At 35.9% G+C, this 22,898-nt stretch overlaps 1 protein-coding gene across 1 annotated transcript in view; it reads right to left on the reverse strand.

The window, feature by feature from the left end:
- Positions 1–299: 299 nt before the first annotated feature.
- The window catches only part of ABCA13 (ATP binding cassette subfamily A member 13), a 161,419-nt gene continuing 138,820 nt past the window's right edge, over positions 300–22,898 (reverse strand). Inside the window, exons 47-53 of the mRNA XM_027743247.2 lie at positions 21,384–21,518; positions 18,763–18,866; positions 16,066–16,158; positions 4,285–4,390; positions 3,258–3,395; positions 1,640–1,761; positions 300–707 (exon numbers count right to left, since the gene is read on the reverse strand). Of these exons, the coding sequence (XP_027599048.2) occupies positions 1,672–1,761; positions 3,258–3,395; positions 4,285–4,390; positions 16,066–16,158; positions 18,763–18,866; positions 21,384–21,518 (666 nt within the window). The 3' untranslated portion in view covers positions 300–707; positions 1,640–1,671. The remainder of the gene's footprint in view (positions 708–1,639; positions 1,762–3,257; positions 3,396–4,284; positions 4,391–16,065; positions 16,159–18,762; positions 18,867–21,383; positions 21,519–22,898) is intronic.

The raw sequence follows: 22,898 nt of genomic DNA on the forward strand, positions 1-22,898 counted from the left end.
TTTTTTGTTCTAGTAGAGGACCTTAGAAACTTTCCACTCCCAGCCTCATGCAGAAATTAAAGATAACTGTTTCCACATCAAACATGGTCATCCCATTGTGCTGGTGTTTCTACCAGGATGGTGGCTGTTGGGGCTTAATGGTTCTTAGGTGCTTTGGATCTTGAGGAGCCTGGCGGAGTTCTGATGTTATGCAGCAGTCTGTGTATACCAAGCCATTCTAGTGATAAAGCAGTTTCATATGCTCACTAACTCTGACCCATATGTACATGCAGACAAAGCCTGTAAATCTTCAGGTTTTTATTTATTTTTCAAGGGTTTAATTTCATCTTTATAGAAATAGGTAAAATGAATTTCTGACTTTAAAAAGCATGATGGGCCACAACCACAGCAACAAATCAAGCCTCAATAAACAGTCATCTGAGTGAGCTTGCAAAGCCTAAAACACAAATATGTGTTTTTTAATATTTCATCATTGTATAGCAGGGAATTATAGCAGTAGCACTGCAAAACTGGCCATTTAAAATCAAATTCTTCCATCTCCAAGTACACTTTCTTCTCCCCTGCCCACCGAAAATCGTATTGTAGCAATTAACTTCTAAGTCACTGGTTCTTCAATTTCAACTCTTTGACAGCGTAGTCCAATAAAAGTGGCATCAGCTAACTTCACAGGAGACTTAAAGGCTTGTTTTGGATGAGGCAGCCATTTACTACAAAAAAAATTTTATATTTTTTTTTCTTATAGCACAACATGCAAGGAGTTTTTATGCATTAAGTGTTCACTTCTTTTACACAAGTATAGGTTGAAGTCTGTGCCCTTGTCTGAAGTATCCAGCATCATAATATATTTATTGAGAAGTTTATTGATCAATGTCTGAATGTTTATCTTATTTCCTTTAACATTCCCATTAAACATTCTTCTCTTTTTGACATTTTTTTTTTGAAAAAAAATATGAGAAAAACAAAATAGGTCATTAAAATATATTTGAGAATACTTCCAGCAGCAACCCACAAGCATAAGGGAAAACTCATTGTCAAGTATGATCTATAGAAACTTGTTAAATATACTTAAGATAACTGGGAGGCAGACTAGTACACTAATAACCTCTTTAACATAAAGCGTTATGGAATACAGTGCATCCTTTATACAATAAAAAGGCTAATTTAGCTTGTCACAACACAGAGCTGAATTAATAGGGAAGCCAAAAGGCTCTCGATTTGTGTTATTAAATACAAATATTGGGTGACAGCCTAGCTACTGCTATCATTCAATGGTTTTTTCTTGACTTATGTAAAAATTAGATATTAAATGTGCATGCAAGAGAGTACTGTACCCAAATCAATGCAGTCACCACAAAAAAAAATCTACTATGCACTGACATTTCAGATCATTTTTTTCCTCTGCATTAATTAGGCCATTTATATTTAAAAATTCCAGTTAATTTTTACCTTTTGGCAGATTTTTGGTCTGCATATAACCAGTTTCTTGTTTAACCAAGAACTGGTACCATTCCTTCTGGCCTTCAAATGCAAATTCACCTCTGCTTCTATTATTTGTTTCTCCTACACAAATTGTTCACAGCTGAAAAATTATTGCATGTAACTTGTGTGTATATGTACACACAAACATACACACACATACATGTGGTGCTGAAGCTTTATCCTGTTCTGAGCCTAGAGTGCAAGGTGGTCATGATGCTCAACAGGAGATCCTGGTGAAGAATGTGAGACTCCTTGCTGCTGTGTAGCAAAATTAATGAATACCTGTAAGACATGAGAAAAAGTAGGATTTTCAAAATAATAGTACTCGAATTTAATCTTTGGGGACATAGGTGATGATATTTTTCAGTTGCTTTCCTAAGCTTTTGCTTATTAATTAATTGCTTATGTTGAGGGAACCCATGTTTTGTAAACTAGAAATAATCCCTCTTCACCTCTCCAGCTAGACAAGGATTGATAAATTATAAAAATAGTGGTAAAATGTGTTATTGAGATATGAAAATTATTTTTTATTGCTGCACAAGTTAGTGTGAAACAGTGATTTTAATTGCCTTTGAAATGACATAGCTAAAGAAGCCAAATCTGTTGTTTCTGTCAATAACCATCACAGATAAGGGTCCAAATATTTCAAGGTGAAAACACACTTCTGAAAATTGCAGTGATGATTGAACAACTAATGTGTCTCCTTGAGTAGTGGTTGTTTTTTTTTTTTTAAACAGATCTTACTATAGAAAGGCTTGTTTCCTTTTTAATCACACAATTATTTGACAGCAAGGAATGTAGAGGGAAAGAGCTATTTTTTATTCAAATGATCCTATTCATATGCAAACAAACTCAGGGTGCATGTTTGTTACAGGGGAGGACTATTTTCCTGTTTAAAACTGATACTCAGTTAGTCCGGGAGAGAAAGCAAGGGTGGGTGACTGAGGTGATGCGTCATCATGAATAATGGAGGAAGTAAGCTTGAGTGAACAAAGCCTGAACAATCAACAGGCTGTAATTGCCAGTATATGCACCCATTCAGTGAATAGATAATTTACAAGCAGTTAGTAGATCAGTACAGATAAGTTCTTCAATAAAGTACTTCAGTAATGATTTGTGCGTGGGAAAAAGGAACAAGTTCACACCACCTATCGTAGAAAACCAGTATTTTGACTATATGTGACTCTCATGTAGTATGCATACCAAGAAGTTGTATGTGAAGATGCTGTAACACATCAGGATCACCCAGAAAACCCATCCTTGCCATCAGTGTGTTCTTCTCTTTATCAAAATGGGGTTTCACTGTTTTTAGTGTGGAATCTCTTCTGTCTGCTTGTGCACTTAAAAGCCTCAAAGGAAAATGTACTGAAAATTTAAGGTATACCACGATTTACAGAGATTGGTTCAGCCTTTTCGAGGACACTGGTAAGATCCCAGCTCTTGGATTGTGGAGGTGGCAGTTCACAGTCCCGCTTTCTCATGCCACACATCTAAATGTATCTGAGCACAGATTATGTTTGTGCACACTACATGTGACTTACTGTGATGCTATTACTGTGCTCACCTCCAGTGCAAAAGAAATATAAAAGCAAAAATTACTGTGTGACCTGAGATGGCTTGGAACTGCTGGCTTATTGCATATATTTGGGTATCCTAGCAAATAACAGATTATTTTACTACATCAATAACTGCTGTATGCAGCATGTTTAGACCAAAAAAAAAAAAAGGGAGACAGGGAGGGGGGCATGGGAAGAAAAGAAATAAAAATAATAAAATACCTGCTCTAATGTGGTTTGGCTAATGGAATAGTGTTTGATTTGGAGAAAAACTTTGTGATTTTCTAGGACTCTGAAGAGCTCTGCTAAACATCCCTGACTTCGTGGTACGTGGTACTCAAGCAGATTGAGATGTTGCCCCTGAAAACAAGTAAAAATTATAAAAACAGATAAAAGTGAATGCACATCATTGCTTATAATTGGTCTAGCTACAATGAGCTCTTATTGCAGATTAACAGAGAAAATATGATCTTTTAAAAAAGAACATATGCATTGGTAGCACAAAGAACTGCTCATACTCAAAGCACAAATTTTGTGCGTGTTCTGAGATGGCACTTCGTTAATCTCATAAAAGATATAAAAATTTAGGACAATTTTAAGCTACAGGTTTTTCATCCAACAGACTACTGCTCTTACAATGCAGTCTGGGAAAAGGCTGAGCACAGAGCTGGCTGAGCACAGTACAGATTTATAAACATACACAAACACGTTTGTATCTAAGATAGTTGTTGTTTTCCATGATTCTTGTCCTAAACACAGTTAAAGTTTAAAATAAAAAATAAGAATTAATAGCCTTTCAGAGTTTTTCTTGAAATGTAGTTGCTATAGATCTTCTGTAAGGCTTTGTATTAAGTCAAAGAATCTCAATAAAGGCTGAGATTTATCATTTCTGGACCATTTCAGAAAGCAATCAAAGCAAATACTCTCAATAACTACACTGTAATCCTACTTCAGGAGAACACAAATGTGAGTTCAACTTCATCAATAATAAAAGCAAAAGGAAATTTTCACTCAGAGAAAGGGCCTTTTTTTTTACATTGTCTAAATGCCTGTTTGGAGTTAATTTAACCAGTATCACAACTCAGATTTTTGTGAAATGCTTAAAAGAAAAATAAAAGGGATATTCATATGTACTTTTCCCAAGAAGATCAATATAACCAATCATGTAAATATCCAAACATGGATATACTGTTCTTACCAGCCCAAACTTAATCCTGCCATATACTGCAACAGGGAGTTTTAGGTGTACCTTAAACTGTGTTCCAGGAAAGTGCAGTTGTAGGCAGTCCAAAATAATTCTTCGATAGCTTGTTTCTTTGCTAAGCCAAACTTTGACTGAATAACCGTCTCCAAACCTGAGAATGAGACACAAAAACATAAGTTCATTTGTCTACACTGTGAGGACAGGAAGAACATTTAGTTTTATTGATTTTCCTATGATTATGTCAAATGACATCATGTATGCCTACTGCATTATTGTGATTTTAGCATTACACTATTGAATAGTAGAATTTCAATGAAAAATTGTTAAATTAATAAGTGAAACAAAAAAAGTGTTATGCCTACATTTTAGTTACTATGAGATATTTCACTGTCCAATACACCTGAATTTATATTAACTATGTTTTAATTGCTGTACCGCTTTGAGTCGTCAGCAAAAAGTTATGATTACCAATCACATATACAGAAGAAAACAAACAAAAAAAACTTTTCTAATGAGAAAAATGGGTATGTAGTTCTGTTTTTCATATCTGTTAACAAAACTGCACATTCAAAATCAGATTTCATCAACATGACTGCAACTATGTTTTACAGAGAGGCAAAGGCAAGTATAGGGATATTTAGGGAGGCGGAAAAGTTAACAAATTTTCTTTGGCTTTATGGCCATGCAATCTCTCAGAATAGTTTAGGAAATGAACTTCTCTTTCTCAACACTCCCACATCTGTCACTCCAGGATGACTTCTTTTTTTTCATTCTCCAGCTTTGTGATTACTTTAGCCAAATCCTTTACTCCAGTTGTTTGGTTTCTAGTGAGTACCCTCTGTAAGAATCCCTTGTGCCAAAACCCTCCTCTCCCATGTCTTTTCTGTGTACAACTTGTGATTCAGGGCAGCAGCTGGGTTAATTGGGTCTGACCTGTGTGAGGCACATTTTCACATGATCAAAGCAGAAGGATGTATCACAGCACGCTATATGATTGTGCCCTATTCCTATATATAAAAAGAAAAAGCTACAGATTATCGACCAAAAGGTAATAAAAGATAGAAAGAACTATTCTGCTATATATGTCCAGTTTAACCAGTGCCTGAGTGGCTCCCAGCAAAATATTTCACACGAAACGCTACATGTTCCTCAGCTATAAAAAATATCTAGCAGTGTAAGTGCTTTAACTTTTATTGTGTCGGATCAGAACCTCTGTTCTTATAAAGCAATAAAGTCTTCATTTATTTCAGAGCACTGCAAGTTTCCATGATGAAAAAGACTATACTGCAGATTTTATTGTATTAAGAATTTTACATGAGTTCAAAATATCTTTTCCGAAAATTTCAGGCATCAATCCTAATTTTTTGTGTAGAATAAAACAGTAGTTGCTACATTTCAGGTACGACAATGGCAGTTTCTGCATAAAAACTTGCGCTGTATAAAAAGCCCCATTACAAATAAATTAGTGTAGGGTTTTTTAACCTTTGGTTGGGGTTTTTTTGTTTATTTTTTATTGCAGTCAAATGCAACCACTGAACTGCTTGAAATTGATTAAGAAGGAGCATTCCTGACACAGTGTCCTGTCTGTTGGTTCCTGAAGGATGCTACACAAATCAAATTGTATTGGGTCCAAGCTGCAGGGTACGAAATATCTACTGGACAGTGTAGTCTGACAGATGAACAGTGTTGTTACATCAAAGAGATCCAGAATAAGGTGGAATCCAAAGCAGTGTCTGGTAGATTTGCTTTGCAATGATTTACTAAGACATAAATAGATCTTTAATTACATGTTTTAAATGCATAACATCATCCCTGAAAAAATACATGTGACGATAAAAAAAGTTGTTACAAAGATTGATATGGTTGACAAGGGTATTCAATTTAGTTGACAGCTAACCTGAGGCAACATTTTACAAGAGATCATTGATTCTGATCAGTTTTCTGGCATTTCTATACAGCCACCATTGAATTATAGTTTGAAAAATGCTGGCTTATGGACACATTCAACAGTCTCATAAAATGAAATTGCTGTATGCAATGAAGTCTCCAAAGAAAATGAATCAAAATTCTGATTAACAAAGACAGAGAAGTCTGTGGAACTTTGGTTTAGTTCTAAATTGTGAATGACATAAACACCAGCATGGCGATGATAAAAAGCTTTAAAGGATTTTCCTCTTTTGGCTCGTCAAACTATGATGCTTCTATATCTAGATTTTATAATTCATTTTAATACAAGAGCTCCCCATATAAACTAAGTTGATCAGCAGTAAACATTTCCCCCTGCTATAATCAGCAAGCTGCTTTTGGTAGCACACTGAGGCAATGGAAATTGAGTTGACCATTTTTTTTTTGCTCTGTTTTATTATATTCAGACAATATAATTAGTTCAGAAACCTGAAGTGGAATTACAGAGAAAAGTACAATCTGGTTTGATTAGCACTGTTAGGGTCAAACTTTTAGCATCTGATAGTTCAAGAATAAGGAGGAAAACATCATTAAAATGGCATGAGTTGAGCCAGGACACTCATTCAGCAGCCATCTGCTGCAAAATAATCATCGCCTTTTCAAAGCTATTCGACAAAGATATTTTCCACTCCCACATTACTTTAACAACACCTGCACTTGTGTACAAACACACACACAAAAACACATATTCTGACAAAATAAAATATTTTTCCTCTCTCAATCCTTCCTCTTTTTCCTCAGTCAAACCAGTTGTTCACGCTTGACTTTCCCATTATTGGTGGGTCTGGGAGTATTACTTATTGACTCCCAGTTTTACCTGCTGAAAGGCCACCATGAGACTGAAACTAAAATCTAAATTCCCAAATCGGTTGTAAACTATTTAACTTAGGTGTTTAACAACAGCATCAGCTGCAGAAGCATCAGCTGCAGAAGTATGAGCTTAGCATGGACTACAAAAATACACTTTTAATTTACATAGGTCCTCAAGATACCTGAGCCACTCAGATAACAAGGGAACTAAAGGAACATAAAATGGCAACAACGAATGGAACAATTTCCATACCAGGAATTAGTAAATAGGCTAAAACTTTTCAGCATCAAAGAAAGATGACAGGTGGTTGAAAGGTGTTTTTAACAAGCTCAGAATCATGACTAAGCAGTGTAACTAAGAAAGAATTCTTCACTCTCCTATGTTTCTCATGCAAGAGCAGGGAACATCAAATTAAATTATAGGAAACACAATGCCAAATCAGTAAGATGAAGTAATTTTCCTTACAGTACCTAGGGAAACTGCACACTCATCAACACGGGATATGCTGGATGCCAGAACTTGACATGAGTTGAATAGGAGACTAGAGAAATTCATGATAGGGATGCACTAAAAGCACCTCTAGCTTAGGAAGCCTCTAAGAAAGAAGTTGCTGAAGGTGATTGAGCAATGTGGAAAAGTAACTGCATGTGCTTATCTTGTTTTTGTACTCTTTCCTCCTGGCTGCTGTCAGAGAGAGAATAGTGTGCTAGATAGGTCTTTGATCTGACCTTAGGGTTGTTTTGATATAAATATCACAAAGAGGAAGTCAGCCTGTGCAAGTCACCCAAAAGGTTCCTCAGTTCTCAGAAGGGTTTTGCAGCCTGTGATAAAGTTCCACAGCCATACTGCCAGCAGTACAAAAATAGATTATGTAAATTTACGTCAGATATGTGTCTACACAAGCCACAGTCATGGAATAAAGTGTAGTCAGATCTATACTGATGAGGAAGACTCCTAGATGCTTCCTTGGTGCTCTTTCTGGCCTTGCAAAGGGAATGGAAATAGATTTAGTTGCCTAAAGTCTGAAAATTCTCATAAATATCAAGGAGAGCTGCCACTTGGGGCAGAGCAAATTTTCAATATTCCCTTCTGCCCATTTCTGGGAGATCCTGGTTCAGAGGCTTGAATGGGGACAAGAAGAGATGTTGCTGAAACACAAAGCCTTTTAGCCATACAGATAAGCCTAAACTGGTCTGGTCGCAAAAGGGTCCCTAGGGGGGCTAACACAATGTTTTTTTGAAGCTTGACCCATGAAATCCTTTTTTTATGAAGGATAAAAAAGAAAGTACATTATCAGTGGACTTCTATTTGGAAAAAAAAATCAAAAAAAAAATCTGTGGTTTCATTTAAAAGCCCTAGGAGTTAGCTTGTCTACAAATTAACAAAACCAAACCTAGAAACCACTGTTTTAACTTACAGCAGGTCCAGAATGACCAGCTCATCAAATCCCACTCTTCCCAAATCCAATTTACCAACTCTTCTTTCCCCCAGTCAAAATTGCTGAACGCAACCTCAGGAAATCAAGAACATGGTCCTATATCCTAAACTATGATGAATAAGAAAAGTATCTAATCACCCATATGCTTTTTTTCCACTAATCAAAGAGTATATTTCCTGGAGAATGTTGTGCTATATATATACATCCAAAAATTACAGCTCCCAGAAAGTTTACTGGTGGAAATATAATGTGCATACTTTGTGTATGTACTAGTTTGATCAAAAGATTACTTCAAAATTACGTTATTGGATAACAAAAAAGTAGTAAAGAGAACACTGGCACTTAATGTCTCCAAGAAACTGCATCTTTTAAAATATATACCATAAATTCCCAAAGAGGGAATAATTTGCTACTGTGCTGTTTGCCCCTCTGCTTTGGTTTGCATTCATTTGCAGACAGATATAGTCCTACTTTCCCTAAGAGAACGGAATCATTATATTGTTTAGGTTGGAATAGGCCCCATCTAGACAAGATAACTTGGTTATGCCAGTATGATTGCTGAAGCACAGGATGCAGATCCAGATTATTCCTCCTACAGCCTTAGACACAAGCACAGTTTACAAACAGAACTAAGCTTGAACAACATTGAAAATAAAACACTTTGAAAAACATTGAAAAATAAACAAAAATTTAAATGAAATTATCAAAACGAACACATCACAATTTAAGATAATCTTATATCACATAATCTATTTAATTATTTCATCTATTAAGTAGCAGATGAAGGCAATACATAGGAATGAAAAAATGTTATTAATTTTTAAATACTCATGGGTTTTTTTAAAAAATAGCTAAAATCAAATGCAAATACACTGTCACATGCAAAATACGATTTCCTTCTACAGTTATTCAGAATCTCAGCATTGCTGAACAGACAAACTTGATTAGTTGCAACAAACAAACAGACATAAATAAATTATAAAATCTCTCTTCTACCTACTAGTCATAGATTTTGTTTCATCATTTTTTAAGTGATCATTATTTTTCCAGGATAACGATAGGAACATGAAAACAGTTATTAAAACAATGAGTAAACTTGTTCTGGTATATTATACATGCACTATTTATTCACATACACCCCCGGCTTTCATATCAAACCATCTAAAGGTAATTTTTGTATTCAATAATATCATGGCCATAACAGTGACTGCCCCAGGTTATGAGCAGTGCAGGATACAACTTTGCTCTCTAAATGTAGGCTTCGAAGTTCTTAGCTATGATTTCCAAATATGTGGCAAAACCCTCAAAAAATCATGTTAATTGTTTATACATGCGCACACAAAATCTCTCTGCATATGAGTTTTTATATATGCATAAAAATATACATATATTTATATATGTATATCTGCAAATATAAGCAAGTACCAGGGATTTGTTACTCTTGCATTATTTACATATTATATTCCCAGAGAAAGAGGAGCAGCAACACTCTAGTTCTGTGCAAAGCTGATGGTGCAGCCTATAAAGAGCCCAAAATATTTCTTCAAAGCACCTTCTGGGGCTCAACAGTGAAAAAAAGGAGTAAGTAACATTATTAATGGGTTGCTACCACTGGGTTTGGGTGTACTGCTTTTTAATAACATAACAATCAGGATATTACACACTAAAATTCTATTAAAAGGACCTTATCAACACCTCAAAGTCAAATTCTCAAGTTAAAAAGTGTTATCATGCAGATGAGCTGTGAAATTAAAATTTAAACCACATATTTACCTTATGTAATAAACTTTAAATACATGATCACCTAAAACCTAATCATGAATTCCCTATCATGAATGCCTTACAAGCTATAGTGGATGTACCCACTGAGACAAGTGGCTTTATTTACTGTAACACCTAGAAAATGTTGCAAATAAGATAGCAGATTGATGAGAAAAGGAAAGAAAAAGGAAAGAAAGTGCTTCCTAGTTCTGGTATGTCCTGGGGAACTGATTTCTATTCTTTGATCCCCACACACCTGTGTGGTCTGTGATAACTCACTTAGACCACATTTTTCATGGCTGTTTCCTGTCTTGTTAGAGGCCCATCTTGAGACCTAGGGCTCCAGTGGGCAGGAGGAATTCATAGTGCTTTCTGAAACACTAACAGCTAGAGCTGAATTTAACAGGCATTGTACTTTGGATGCAATGTTGAACAAGTGGAAAATATTTAATCATACACTGCTCAGATGGACTACTCTAACCCTTTAAATGAAAAAGTACGGAGATACAATGCAGCATCCTGTGGAAAAAAATAGTCTAAAATGACAAAAAAATGCATTGTAATGCACATGTGCAGTGGGGCTGAATTAACGTTGCACTAAGTTTTATGAGAGTGAAAAGATATTACTTATTTTTGAACTCTCGATCTGTGTGTTTTCAAAACTTTAAGAACTCTTTTCTTCAAACTTTCCTCTGGAAAGATAAACTAATAGCTATACTGCATGATTACAGATCCACTGCCTTAATAGATTTTTCATGTACAAAAGGAATGTGTTTTCTAGTTAAGAATAATAACCATTATATTAATGTCTATATTTTATAGCATGTAAGAAACTTGCTGCTAGTATAGCAGTTAATATGATAACACTGTGTCCACTGAAGGCTGAAACACTGACGAGATCTTTAAATTTAATCCTCTCTTTTCCATTTAAGAAATCTACATGTGTGAGTTTGAGTAAAGCAACAAAATATTCTCAATCAACCTTTAAAAAAAAAAGATAAAATATAAATAGTCTGCCAACATATTTTCCATTCTAACCCAGCTATAACAAATGGATTAATTGTTGTCTAATTTAATCAGATGGCTTGCTGATAAAATTTGAGCAAAGACTTGATGTGTGTCCAGCACCTGACAAATTGGTATGGGTTTTTCAAATATGAGAAGTCTGTCCAGATGGCCCTAGAATGAAGTATAGTATTCAAAATGTTGTTCCCAGAGAATTGGCCAGCTGTATCTAACATGAAAATGCTTCTCTGAATTTTTAAAAAAGCATTAAGTATAATGGAGAATACTGGAGAGAGCATTTAAATGTAATCCATTCACAATTTAGAGTAATTGACTCATTTGGCAGGAGTCATCTGAAATTAGGCTTTAATGGGCACAACTGTTCACACATCAATCTCAGACAAACTATGACTAGAACTAAGATGCTAACTTTTTGGAAATTGCCACTCAGTTTGTTCTTGTAGTTACCACCTTTCTTGACATTATTTTGAAATTTTCCACTGACAACAAAATACCTTTCTAAAGGAGTCCAATTCTTATTATTCTACTGAGAAATATCTGAGGGTACCTTAAATCCATTTAAACACACATAAATATAATTAGGGCTCAACAGTTGGGAGCAAAAAGACAAACACCTATATTTGTATCAAGAAGATATTTTTGGATGAGCATTTTGTAAAAGGCTTGAACAAGGGCTGGAAAATATGGACAAGTCTTACACATTAGAGGTAGAGTCACTTTTTGTATCCCTAAGAAGCTTTTATGTCTCACATTACCATCTTCCTGGAGTTCACCCATACCCTTCATAGCAGAATTTTGTACTGCCATCTGACAACGCTGTACTCAGCCCAAGATTATGATCTTTCCCATCTGCCAAGGGCTGAAAGCGTAGCCAGAGAGAGAGAATTGAATCCTTGAACTTCCCACCAGAGCAAAGAAGCAAATTTAGCAGGGCCCTAAAGAAGACCCATTAAGCCTTCATCACATATCCACCAAAAAGATGATCATAATCTGCACTTTACATGCTGGAATGGTATTAAAGAATAAACAAATAAAACTATTTCCATTAAGACAGACAGAATTCACCAAGAGGGGAAGAAAGAATGTCATTTAGTGGACATATCTACATTTAGAAGAGGAAAAAAATTCTTGAGATGTACTAATATAATCATATGTAATATCAAAATAGGCTTCTATTGTTATTTCTTACAATACAGGACTCATTCTATCATAAATGAAAGCTGTATGAAAGTTTTATTTGCTTTAAGTGTTCATACAGTGTTTAGACTTCTTTCCTTCTTGCAATCTTCAAAGGTAGATCAGGTCACTAGTAATTGATTTTAAAATACTTGTTCAATTTGATTTATAGAAACAAACTGAAGAGAGATATCAAGGATATCAAGAGCTGCTTATATACAAGAACATATTTAAAAAACAAGCTGTAAAATCTAACAGAAAACCCCACAATAATCTACAACTCTGATCCCATTTAATTTACCTTAGTAATATACATATTGATTTTAGCAGGCAAGATAGGTACTAACCTAACTCATTTGCATACATAGCACACAAATACACCATCCAAACCCCAAATTTTTAGGATATGCGTAATGTAGATTAAATCAGATGCAACAAAATCAGTTATGCTTATGCTCTCCTTCACTTGTACTGCTTCATGACGCACTTGTTTTAAACAAAATGTAAAAAGTGATGGGGTTTTTACTGTGAGATGGCACATGGGACAAATATACTAGACAGTGCTAATTGCAGGAAACACTGAAACACCAGGAAAACATTAGAGAATATATGAGTGGAGGTGGCTGTCAAGGAAAGCAGTCTTCTTCAGGTGTTTCCTAATAGGAGATTAGATTTAGTAATCCTTATCGCTTTAGAAGAAACGATGTTTTGCTCTGTATGGCAGTGAGAATGGTAGTGATATTAAAACGTAGGGAGGCAAGGAAAATGGGAAGGAAGGAGTAACCCAATATTCTCCAAACTCCTGGAAGTTTTTCGGGATGTTCACAAGTGGACTGCAAAGTGAGAAAATGAAAATATTAAAATAATTTAAAGCTTAATTATTTCAGTGGTTTTCTTTGGAGTAATAAGTAAAAAAATTCTGCTTCTCTACCCCTTTCCCATCTCATGTAGATGCAGAAATCCTCCATAAGGTATACAGTAGCATATCTGTAAATTGTCTTCAAATAAGTCTGAAACATTAATAGCAGAGAAGGTACAATGTTTTTGAATCTCAGTTACTTTTATATGTTAAGCGTGTGATAGCCTGGGGTTTATGATGAAGGGTCATATTGGCAAGTGTTGAAGGGAAGTTTGGAAGCAACAAAATAAGAGGAGTAGAGGAACAGGTTTTGGCTTCTCCCCAGCACTTGTCAAAATTTTCCAAAGAAAACATGGAAACATCTTTACTGTGTTCTTAATAAAAAATAAGAGGGGGGGAAAAAAACCCAAACAAATAAAACAAAACAACCAACCAACCAACAAACAAACGAACAAAAAAAGGCAATCTTTAACATTTTTGTGTATATGAGGTTTCAAAACTGTACTCTCTACAGTGGCTTTGTTCCTACCAGCCAACAAAATTAATTAGGCAGCCAGAGCAAATTCAGACAACTGCATGATTTTAAATAAATCCTTTGATAAAGTTAGTAGCTATTTTTTTACTAATAAAGTGTTCTAAAGTTTTAAAAAATTCAATGGATTCCTAAAAAATAAGTGTGGAAAATTTGGAGACCAGATCAATTAATAAACTGGGAGTTAAAGGGATTTTAGTCCTGCCTTAAATGAAAAGTCTTAGTGCAGTTTGAGCTGCACAGTTTCTGTGAAAAGTCTGAGCAATATTGGTCTTCAGTGCACATATTACCCCACATGAATGTCACTGACATACAGTAAAGAACAGTCATCTGCTGATAGTATGAAAAATTCTTAACATAGAGAAGGAGTGGTTTTAATAAAGTTACAATGATTCTAAACAAATAGTTGCTACAAATATGACTGTGAAATATTCTTATTATGACCTTGCTTTAGAAAATTCAAAAGAGGCACCCATACTGCCTTGATTCTTGAAGAGTAAATCTGTGAATGTCTCAATAACTTCAAAATTAATATGAAGGCACTTCCAGCATGATACTTCTGCATTGATATGCTAACTGTGATCTGAAAGAGGTGCATCTACAAAGGCAGTGCAGAAAATTGAGAAATAACTGTCCTATTTATATGAATATGGTGCATACTTATGAGTATGCTTATGATGTCTTGTTTCCTTAAGAAGGCAAATGAAAAGATGCTCTAAAGGAAACATCAGAAGTGGCAAAACAATGAAAAAGTCACTGAGAAGATAAAGAGGAAGGTAGCCTTTGTGAAATATCTTATTTTGCCCTCTCAAAGTCAAGCTGAAAAGACAGAGACAGGTACTCACTCCAGAGGATCTGAAACATAAAAAGGAGAAACACATTTTTCCCAGCTAACTTTGTACACTCAGCTGAAGTGCCTAAGTAATACTATTTTTTCTTATAGGGGGCACACACATCTTCAAAAAGCAGTTTCACCTGTCCAAGATCTGCACTGTCCTCTACAGACATCTGTCTATCATATTACAAAAGGAATAAAGGATGCCTGCACTCTCTCTAGTCTGCTCCAGCTCTATGCTATGAAACTTGGGAAGAGGTAGGATGGCAAAGGCAAAGACCTAGATGCAAAAGAAGCAGAGACTGCTGAAGAGCACTTAACTTCTCATGCCTCCAGAAATTGTGGCAACTACTCCCTGAAAAGGTATACAAACATGAAAAGAAGGCTATGATCACACAGAACCATCAGAAATACAGATGCAGACCTCATTTTTTCACCATCCAGTTTGCAATGTCTTTAGATGAAAGTTTGTCTTGATGAAAAAAACTTGAAAGGAGAGAGCTTATTAAAGTAAATGTGAATCAGGTCCATCATGCCAATGCAACTGTGAAACAAGGGCCTATGGTTCTACCCAAAAGGAAGGGCAGAAAGCCAAAAGTGCCATCAAGGGACAAGAAGTTATCTACCCTATAAACAAGGCAGACAGCAATTCCAAAATATTTCTGTAGAGCTTATTGCCATTGACAAATGCATCTGCACTTGAGTGCGAAGTGCTGAGCTAGTACAAAGCAGCGTAGCTTTGCTGCTTGTAAATGAGCTGTATCATCTTACACAGCTGACTGTCTGGATGTCCTAACAATTACACTTATTACGGAATGTAAATGTTCTAGCTATAAGTTGCAGCAACTTTCCCCTTAGCTTCTGATCCTCTTTCCTTTATGTTCGTTTGAGCCCATCCTCTAAATGAAACATTAACAGGTATTAAATTAACTCATGAATAGAGTTCAAAGAGAAAAGAGGCTTATGCACACCAGGAAAAGGACGCATAAAATAGCATAAATATCTGCAATTGTCAGTGAATTTGGTAGGAAGCAATAGATGCTCTTATGGGCTGCTGACCTGTTAAAAGTGTTTCTTCCTGTTACAAGAAATCCTCAGAAGGAGTCAAATTGTATTTTATGGCCGTGTTGAATTCTCACAACGTATTCCTTAGGTTGCGTGCAGAAGTGCTTCGTTTTAGATACTGTCTCTTTAGATCTATCTCTTTCAATTACCAATGCAGACTACAAAGCATTTTAGCAATGCCATATGTCAACTTAGCTTGCTAAGATATCCTAATTGGCTCTTTTTTAACTTCAGCGATGGCAGGAAAAGGAAGATGTGCTTAGCAGTCGTAAGTGTTTATGCCTTAGCACTACTAAAGTGTCTAGTCAGTTCTTACATTGAATGCAGATGTAGAGGGTTTGATATTGACATATAATACCTGTTTTTAATATGCTGGGGAGAACCAAGACACTTGAAACTTCCATTGACCATAATAGCAAGCCGTGTGCAGAGAGCTTCACATTCTTCCATACTACAAAATGAAGTGAAAAAAGAAAATTAAATAAATAATAGTGAAAACAGAGAACATTATTTATATCTAACTTTAGTTAAAGTGGAAGGGATCCAGACAGCTGCAAAAATGACTACACAAAACCTTTGACTTTAAAGGGCGACAATCAAAGCTGTAACCCTAGTCAGTACATACCAAAAGTTACTACCACATGACAGCTAGAAGAGATCCCTAATCCACCATTTATGTTTTTAGTCCATAACTAATTAGACAGTTCTGGCAACAACGCAAAGGCATCAGTACTGTACACAAATGCCTGATAAGCAGTCTCAGAAATGCCATGAGTGCGAGAGCCATGAATGCTGTTATTCCCTGTGATACCTGTCTGTGGTTATTCTAAGCTAAAGGATAGAAGAAGTAAGCTTCCACAGACTGCCTTTGGTGCAGTACATACCCTTGAAAAGGAGTTACCCTTAGTCTGATTACAGGGTAGAAGAAGATCCAAAACACTACTATCCAAACAGAATTTAGGACATGGAAATGCAGTTGAACAGAAAAACAGGATCCTCCTCTAGATGTGACTGCTTCGGATGATAATAACTTTGACTTGTAAATCTAAGGGCAGATGGTCTGCCACTCTACATATTATACAGAATTGTGTGAGCAGTTCTTCCAAAGCAGCACATCAGGGCATCGGCTGGGTCGTACTCATCATTCCAAAGAGGAGTGAAAGATTGTTGACGTACTTGAAATTCATGATGTGTCCTACCCAACCCTTCTGAGACTGCTAAGCAAGAGATGTCTTGTGTGCCTCAGCCATGGTCCAGTCCAAATCAAAGTGCTTTGGCTGAACAAGCACTGGCAATTAAATAATCCCCAGAAACAATTCCCTTAAAATAGCACAGGGCTGTGGTGAGAACTACCAAACTGCTATATTTGAGAGACATGGGGAGAGAGGGTTTGCTAACACATCTTCCGACAAATCAGGAAATTCACTGATTAATTTCTAATGCTCCCCTTGGCATAACACTCCCTATCTGTGGTAAAATGGCATAATAATAGGGTTGTAGGGACTGTTGATATAACCTCACTCCTCCCCCATTGAAACAAAAGGTTTGTCTCTGAAATTTTAGTAAAAAATTCTCTCTGAAAAGTAAATAGTCCTCAAAAACTAATTTTTACACAGGAAACCATGTCTATACCTTACAGATATGTTTTCTGATATGCATGAAGGTTCACTTCATAAGAAAAATTTCTGTACTTATACAAGTAAATAATCTCAAATAAATCTCCAATGGCCTTCAGCAAATAGTATTAGTATAGAATAATTTCTCTTTCTTCCACCCTGGGACAACAGTGTGTACACTGTCATTGTACTTATATCCTCCTCAGGTCATTCATTTGTAGAGCTATATGTGTAGTTAGTAACAATTTGATAGATTTTGCTTGTTTATTTACAGCATATTAGTAATGAGACCACAAGTCTCTTCAGTTTAGTTGGTGTTTGCAAGTACAGATTCCTAACCTGGACTGAAAAATCAAAGCACACTCTTGAAAATCACTCAAGTGAATTCACAACGCATAACTCATATTCCCTAAATGAGTGAGCTGGTAAGCACTTGGGCATCAAATACAACTATGAGTGAGCTGGTAAGCACTTGGGCATCAAATACAACTATGTGATTTTCAAAATTCACCTTCCATAAATAATATACTACAATCTTTTTGGAGCACTTTTCCATCAATAATGTACTGGGACAACAGATACATTTTAAGAACATCTGAAAAAATTTGAAAATATAAAATATTGAGGCACGTTTTCCTGCATTCCTTTATTAATTCATCTATGCTTCAAATCTCATTTGAACAAAATGTTACATTGCTGTTTTGATTTGTAAGCTCTGTCCTGTTGGCAAATGTTTTCATGATCTCTCCCTCATTTAAAGACATTTTATATATAGTTATACATACTATATATATTCCCAAAGGGAACATCAATTTATTGCATTTTACTACAGATGTTACAAAACAGTATTGATGTTTCCTCTGTTAAACCAGACCATATCAGAGAACTGACAAGATATTTAATGTAGATGGACTCGTCTAAGAGGATGGGGTCACTCCTGCCATTTCCAGAGTGCATAGAGAGAGTAGCACAAGAGAGGAGCTGACACATCCCTCTTTAGGATACCATGGCATACTCTTTTCATACAGTGATGCAAAACAGAAACTTAATACAATCATAAGGTTTTTCACTCCCACCTCCCTTTGTAAGGACTTTTAAGGTAGGCAGCTGCAAAAAAATAACCTAATGTTCCAAGCAAGAAAAGACACCACAGCACTGAATAGAAAGAGCATAGAAAAGGAAGAATTAATTGCATCATTTTTCTGAGCCTGCAGCCCCTTAACCCACATTCTCTTCCTTAAAAATCAAATATAGAAAATATTTGGGATTTACACAGGCTCAGCTTTCACAAGCAGGAAGGAATTGCCATAAAATTCCAAGACATATTCTCTATTTCACATGAGGGTAAGCATATCTTCAGAATATGAAGAATATCCTCAGTTGACACTGGGTGAGGAGACAGAACAAGAATATGCTGGCAGCTCAGGTAAGGGTTTTACCTGTGAGATGTCAGCACAGCTGCACAGCCATCCTGAACTTCCTTCAGGATGGTTTTCCAAAGGTGGCGTTTAGAGCAGGGATCCATCCCAGAGCTGGGCTCATCCTATGGGAAAAATGAAAATGACAACACAGCAGCATGGGAAAAACATACAGTGGGTCCTGCACAGCATGAAGAATTAACAGAACTCATAATAAAATCATATATTTTTCTCTTCAAATGTTACATTTTCGGAAGGTTTCCTAACTGACACCCTGATCAATGGTTTGCTTTAACATATACAGTTTAATTTCTGCATTTATGGAAGGCACTTTTAAGTAAAGAAGTAGACATATAAATGATGTTTATATATATATTATATATTAAAGATACCTTTATAAATTATTTATAAATATATATATGTTTAGTAATCTATATACATGTACTCTTTTTGACAGGAGACACTTGCAGGTATTTTTTTCTCACTTTCTTGGAGGATTTGTTGACTGTTTCTCTGCTACATGCACATCTCCCATGATTGCAAACAAGTGGAGAAATCCTGTAGCTCCTAGCTGGCTGCACTGTCCATCCCATATCCAGGTGTTGCTAGTATGTTTGGATTTGGCATTCCCCACCAGTTATTCCCACAGTCCCTTTGAGAGGAATTCTCACCCATGGTGGAGAGAATTCATAGGATTAAGGAACATTAACTCAGTGCAAACTGTCTATCAAACCCATTTCCCTCTCGGATGGCTTTCATGGAGAAAGTGATGCTAGAAAAACTATATTTCCCCTTCCTATCTAATCCTTCTTTCCTCACTAAATTAAATTTTTACCTCATTCACCCATAGCAGCAAAAGGAATGATATCTGCTTGTCAAATCTAGTCTCTGTCACTACAAAACTAGGGAGAAATAAATTCTTACAGTTGATCTTTAACCTATGGAATTCCATGAGGGGTGTCAGCACCTATTAGGGTGGTATGGCCTTGGTCAATGTATTTGTTGCAAGGATTTCAAGCTGAAACCTGGAAACAAAGTTTTCAAGGAACAAAGCAAACAAAACATCCAGTTTGATGCTGATTTTGGTGCTTGGCTACCAGTGGCAGAGGTGAAAAAATTCAGTTTAGTCTCCCATTGTCTGTGGGTTGCTAATAAAGAAAATGTAAAAAGCAATAAACATAAAGCAACCCACACTTTTACTCAAATTAATAGCCATGATCCTGGAAGCAATCTAGAAGTAGATTCAGTAGTTTATAGTGGTGTTTATAGTGCTTTCAGACAAAATAAAAAAAAAATCTTTTTAAAATACTGAATACCTCCTTAAAAATCTACTAGCTTTCTAAAGCCATCCCAATGTTTTAAAGCATTTGACATGTTTAGATATTTTTCTTTCCTCTTGTTGTTCTATATGCAATAGTCTGTGCCCTGCAGCAAGGAGGCTGAAATGTATACTTGCAGTAGTATACTATCATAAAGACACACAAAAACAGTTGGAGCATTTTCTAAGATCAGGAAAAGCACTGATTTAAGATTATCTCCTCCTTTTACTAACTGAACCAAGGTCAGTTTAAGCATAAAATGTAAATAAAATAATTCAGCTTAGAAGTGAGGCAATGATAGTCAGTAGCAGCAAAATGTGTCTGATCTTCTGAAACACGAACTCCAAGAGATCAGTTTTGTCTGGTTCGACTTAGCCTATGATCTGTTACTGGAAGCACTGGTTTCTCAACTCTGAGGAGCAGCTTTTCTTGCCCCTGACTGTTTTGAAAGGTTTATTCCACTGTTGAATGGGTTTAGCTCTTCTCAGCCAAGGCTTAAGAAAGGGATGTTCAATATTCTCTAGTGAAACAATAGGCAATGATAAGAAGGAGTATGTGGTAGCATATTGATGCAGTTCTCTGCAGATCTATTTTAGATTCCTGATCTTCAACACAAAAGGCATTATTTAAACTGGAGGGGCCAGTTTCAGGCCTAAATGAGCAGTACTATGCAAGCACCAAAACAACATGTGGTAAGTAATTCAAATTAATATAATGCAGGAGTATTAGTTTGATTGTGTGACTTCTGAATCCAACAAAAATGTAAGAACTAGCCAGACTTATGAAAGATGACCTAGCAAGAAATAGGAATATTCTGAAAAAGATGAGTAGATAATTTATTATACTAGCTCCAAATTACTAATTAAAAAAAGAGTCTTCCTCCTTTAAGAGGCCAATAGATTTGCTCATATGTATTTTTCTCATGTTATGTACAAAATAGAGAATACATAAACCATTAATATATTTTACATTACATTATTTTTTCTCCTTCTACCTGGGTAAATCTTAAAAAAATTGAATATGTGTCTGGGCCATGGGATGCTACAATTTATTTATGTTTAGGGTTTTTTTTCCCTGCTCATCCAATTAAGCCAAGGGAAAAAAAAACAAAAAAACAAAACAATTTCACTTTCAATTTTTGTGAGCACTAGAGAATAAAATTAAAGGTATTCATAGAATAGAACAAAGAGTGCAGTTGTACCTCCATGTATCAATTACTCCCTGACTGATCAGGAAACTACCTGATTTTCATTAAAGCAACATACAAGAGAACAAAATTCAATGTAACCCATTTATCATAGGCACAGTGTTACCTTTACTCACCAGTAAAAGTATTTGGGGTTTACCAACTAAAGCCACAGCAGTAGAGAGCTTCCTCTTTGTGCCAGCACTGTATGTTCTCACCAGTTTGTCAGCATGGGCATTGAGGTGTAACCGGTTAACAAGGTCCTCTGCAACCTGTGGTTCAGAAATTTGAAGGCCAACGAAGATGAGTCAGGTCAGGTAGCATTTGTGCTTAGACTAAAACAATATTCTGTTCATAAACATAAAGCAAATGTACATGTTGTTTCCTTATTAATCCCCACTTGCTGCATATTATTATTTTGAATCTTAAACACATACAAAAAGCTTCTCTGGGACCCCTTAGTTCTCCAAAAAGGATAAGGATTTTCTCATACAGAAAATCTGGCTTTGTCATTTCTTGGAACAGTCATTTGCATTCAGTTTGTGTCAATAGGTCAATGATCTAAAATTTCTCTCATTTCACTCATTCTCCAGTATTTATTTGATCAAACATCTTAAAGACTGAAAATTCAAGAGACAAAATTCTCCATTGGCCACAGAAAAAGATGAAAATGTCAGAAAAGCAAGGCACAGATGAAGGATTTACAGATTCTTAGACACAAAAGGTAACAGGGTTAAATTAACATATCTTTGTAATAACTGAGAGGGGTAAGTTGACCCTAGCTGGTTTGGGTTTAATTACTTAAAGAATGTGTGATTTGAGCAAGCAGACGAGCACATCTGGAGACAACGTTCATGCCATCCCCTACAGCATTTCTTCTTTGCCTGTCAGACACAGTTCTAACAGACAAGGGTCCCTCAAATACAGGTGCTAGAGAATTTTAAATGTAGCAATAACCTTAGTCCATCTATATCAGCTATCACTGCTGGACCATCCAGGGAGACCTGCAAAAACATGAGGATCACAGCAGCAACTTTTCTACTCCTTAGTGCCAAATCCCTCCTGCAAAGAAAGCAGCAAGTATTTAATGGCATGTGTCTGGGGGGCTGTATCATCAAGAGGTGATCAACTTTGTAACAGAGCAGGTATGTCTTCAACCTGTATGTATGGATAGCTGGGAGATTCTTGTAAAACAAATAGTTGCATGGTGCTCTATTGCCCGAAATCAGCTGCCAGAGCACCCCAGTGGTTCGTTCCCTTTGCACCCTCTGCATTGCCTTCAGTAGAAAGCAAGGAAGGATTGCAAGGATTAGTCACATCAGATGGACAGTCTCCAATTACTTCAGAAAATCCAATAGAAAAAAACAATTCAATAAACAATATTGTGAATTAATATTCACTATTCACCGCAAACAAATTGCCATGAGCATAATAATATTTTTATTAGACAGTTTTATGCAAACTCCTTTGGAAATGATCAAGATATTTGTGACCATTTGAGCAAGATTTTTGAAGTGCTAGTTATAAAAATAAGACACTTCTGAGAGAAAGTTCTCTCTACGCAGGAACAACACTGCAGTGGCAAGAATGTGCAGTATTCTAGTGATGATCCTCACACTGGTATTTATAGTCACTTGTGTTTGGTGTACCTG

Source organism: Pipra filicauda, unplaced genomic scaffold, assembly GCF_003945595.2.
Source record: "Pipra filicauda isolate LSUMZ 115617 unplaced genomic scaffold, ASM394559v2 scaffold130_size2058158_pilon, whole genome shotgun sequence".
NCBI lineage: Eukaryota > Metazoa > Chordata > Aves > Passeriformes > Pipridae > Pipra > Pipra filicauda.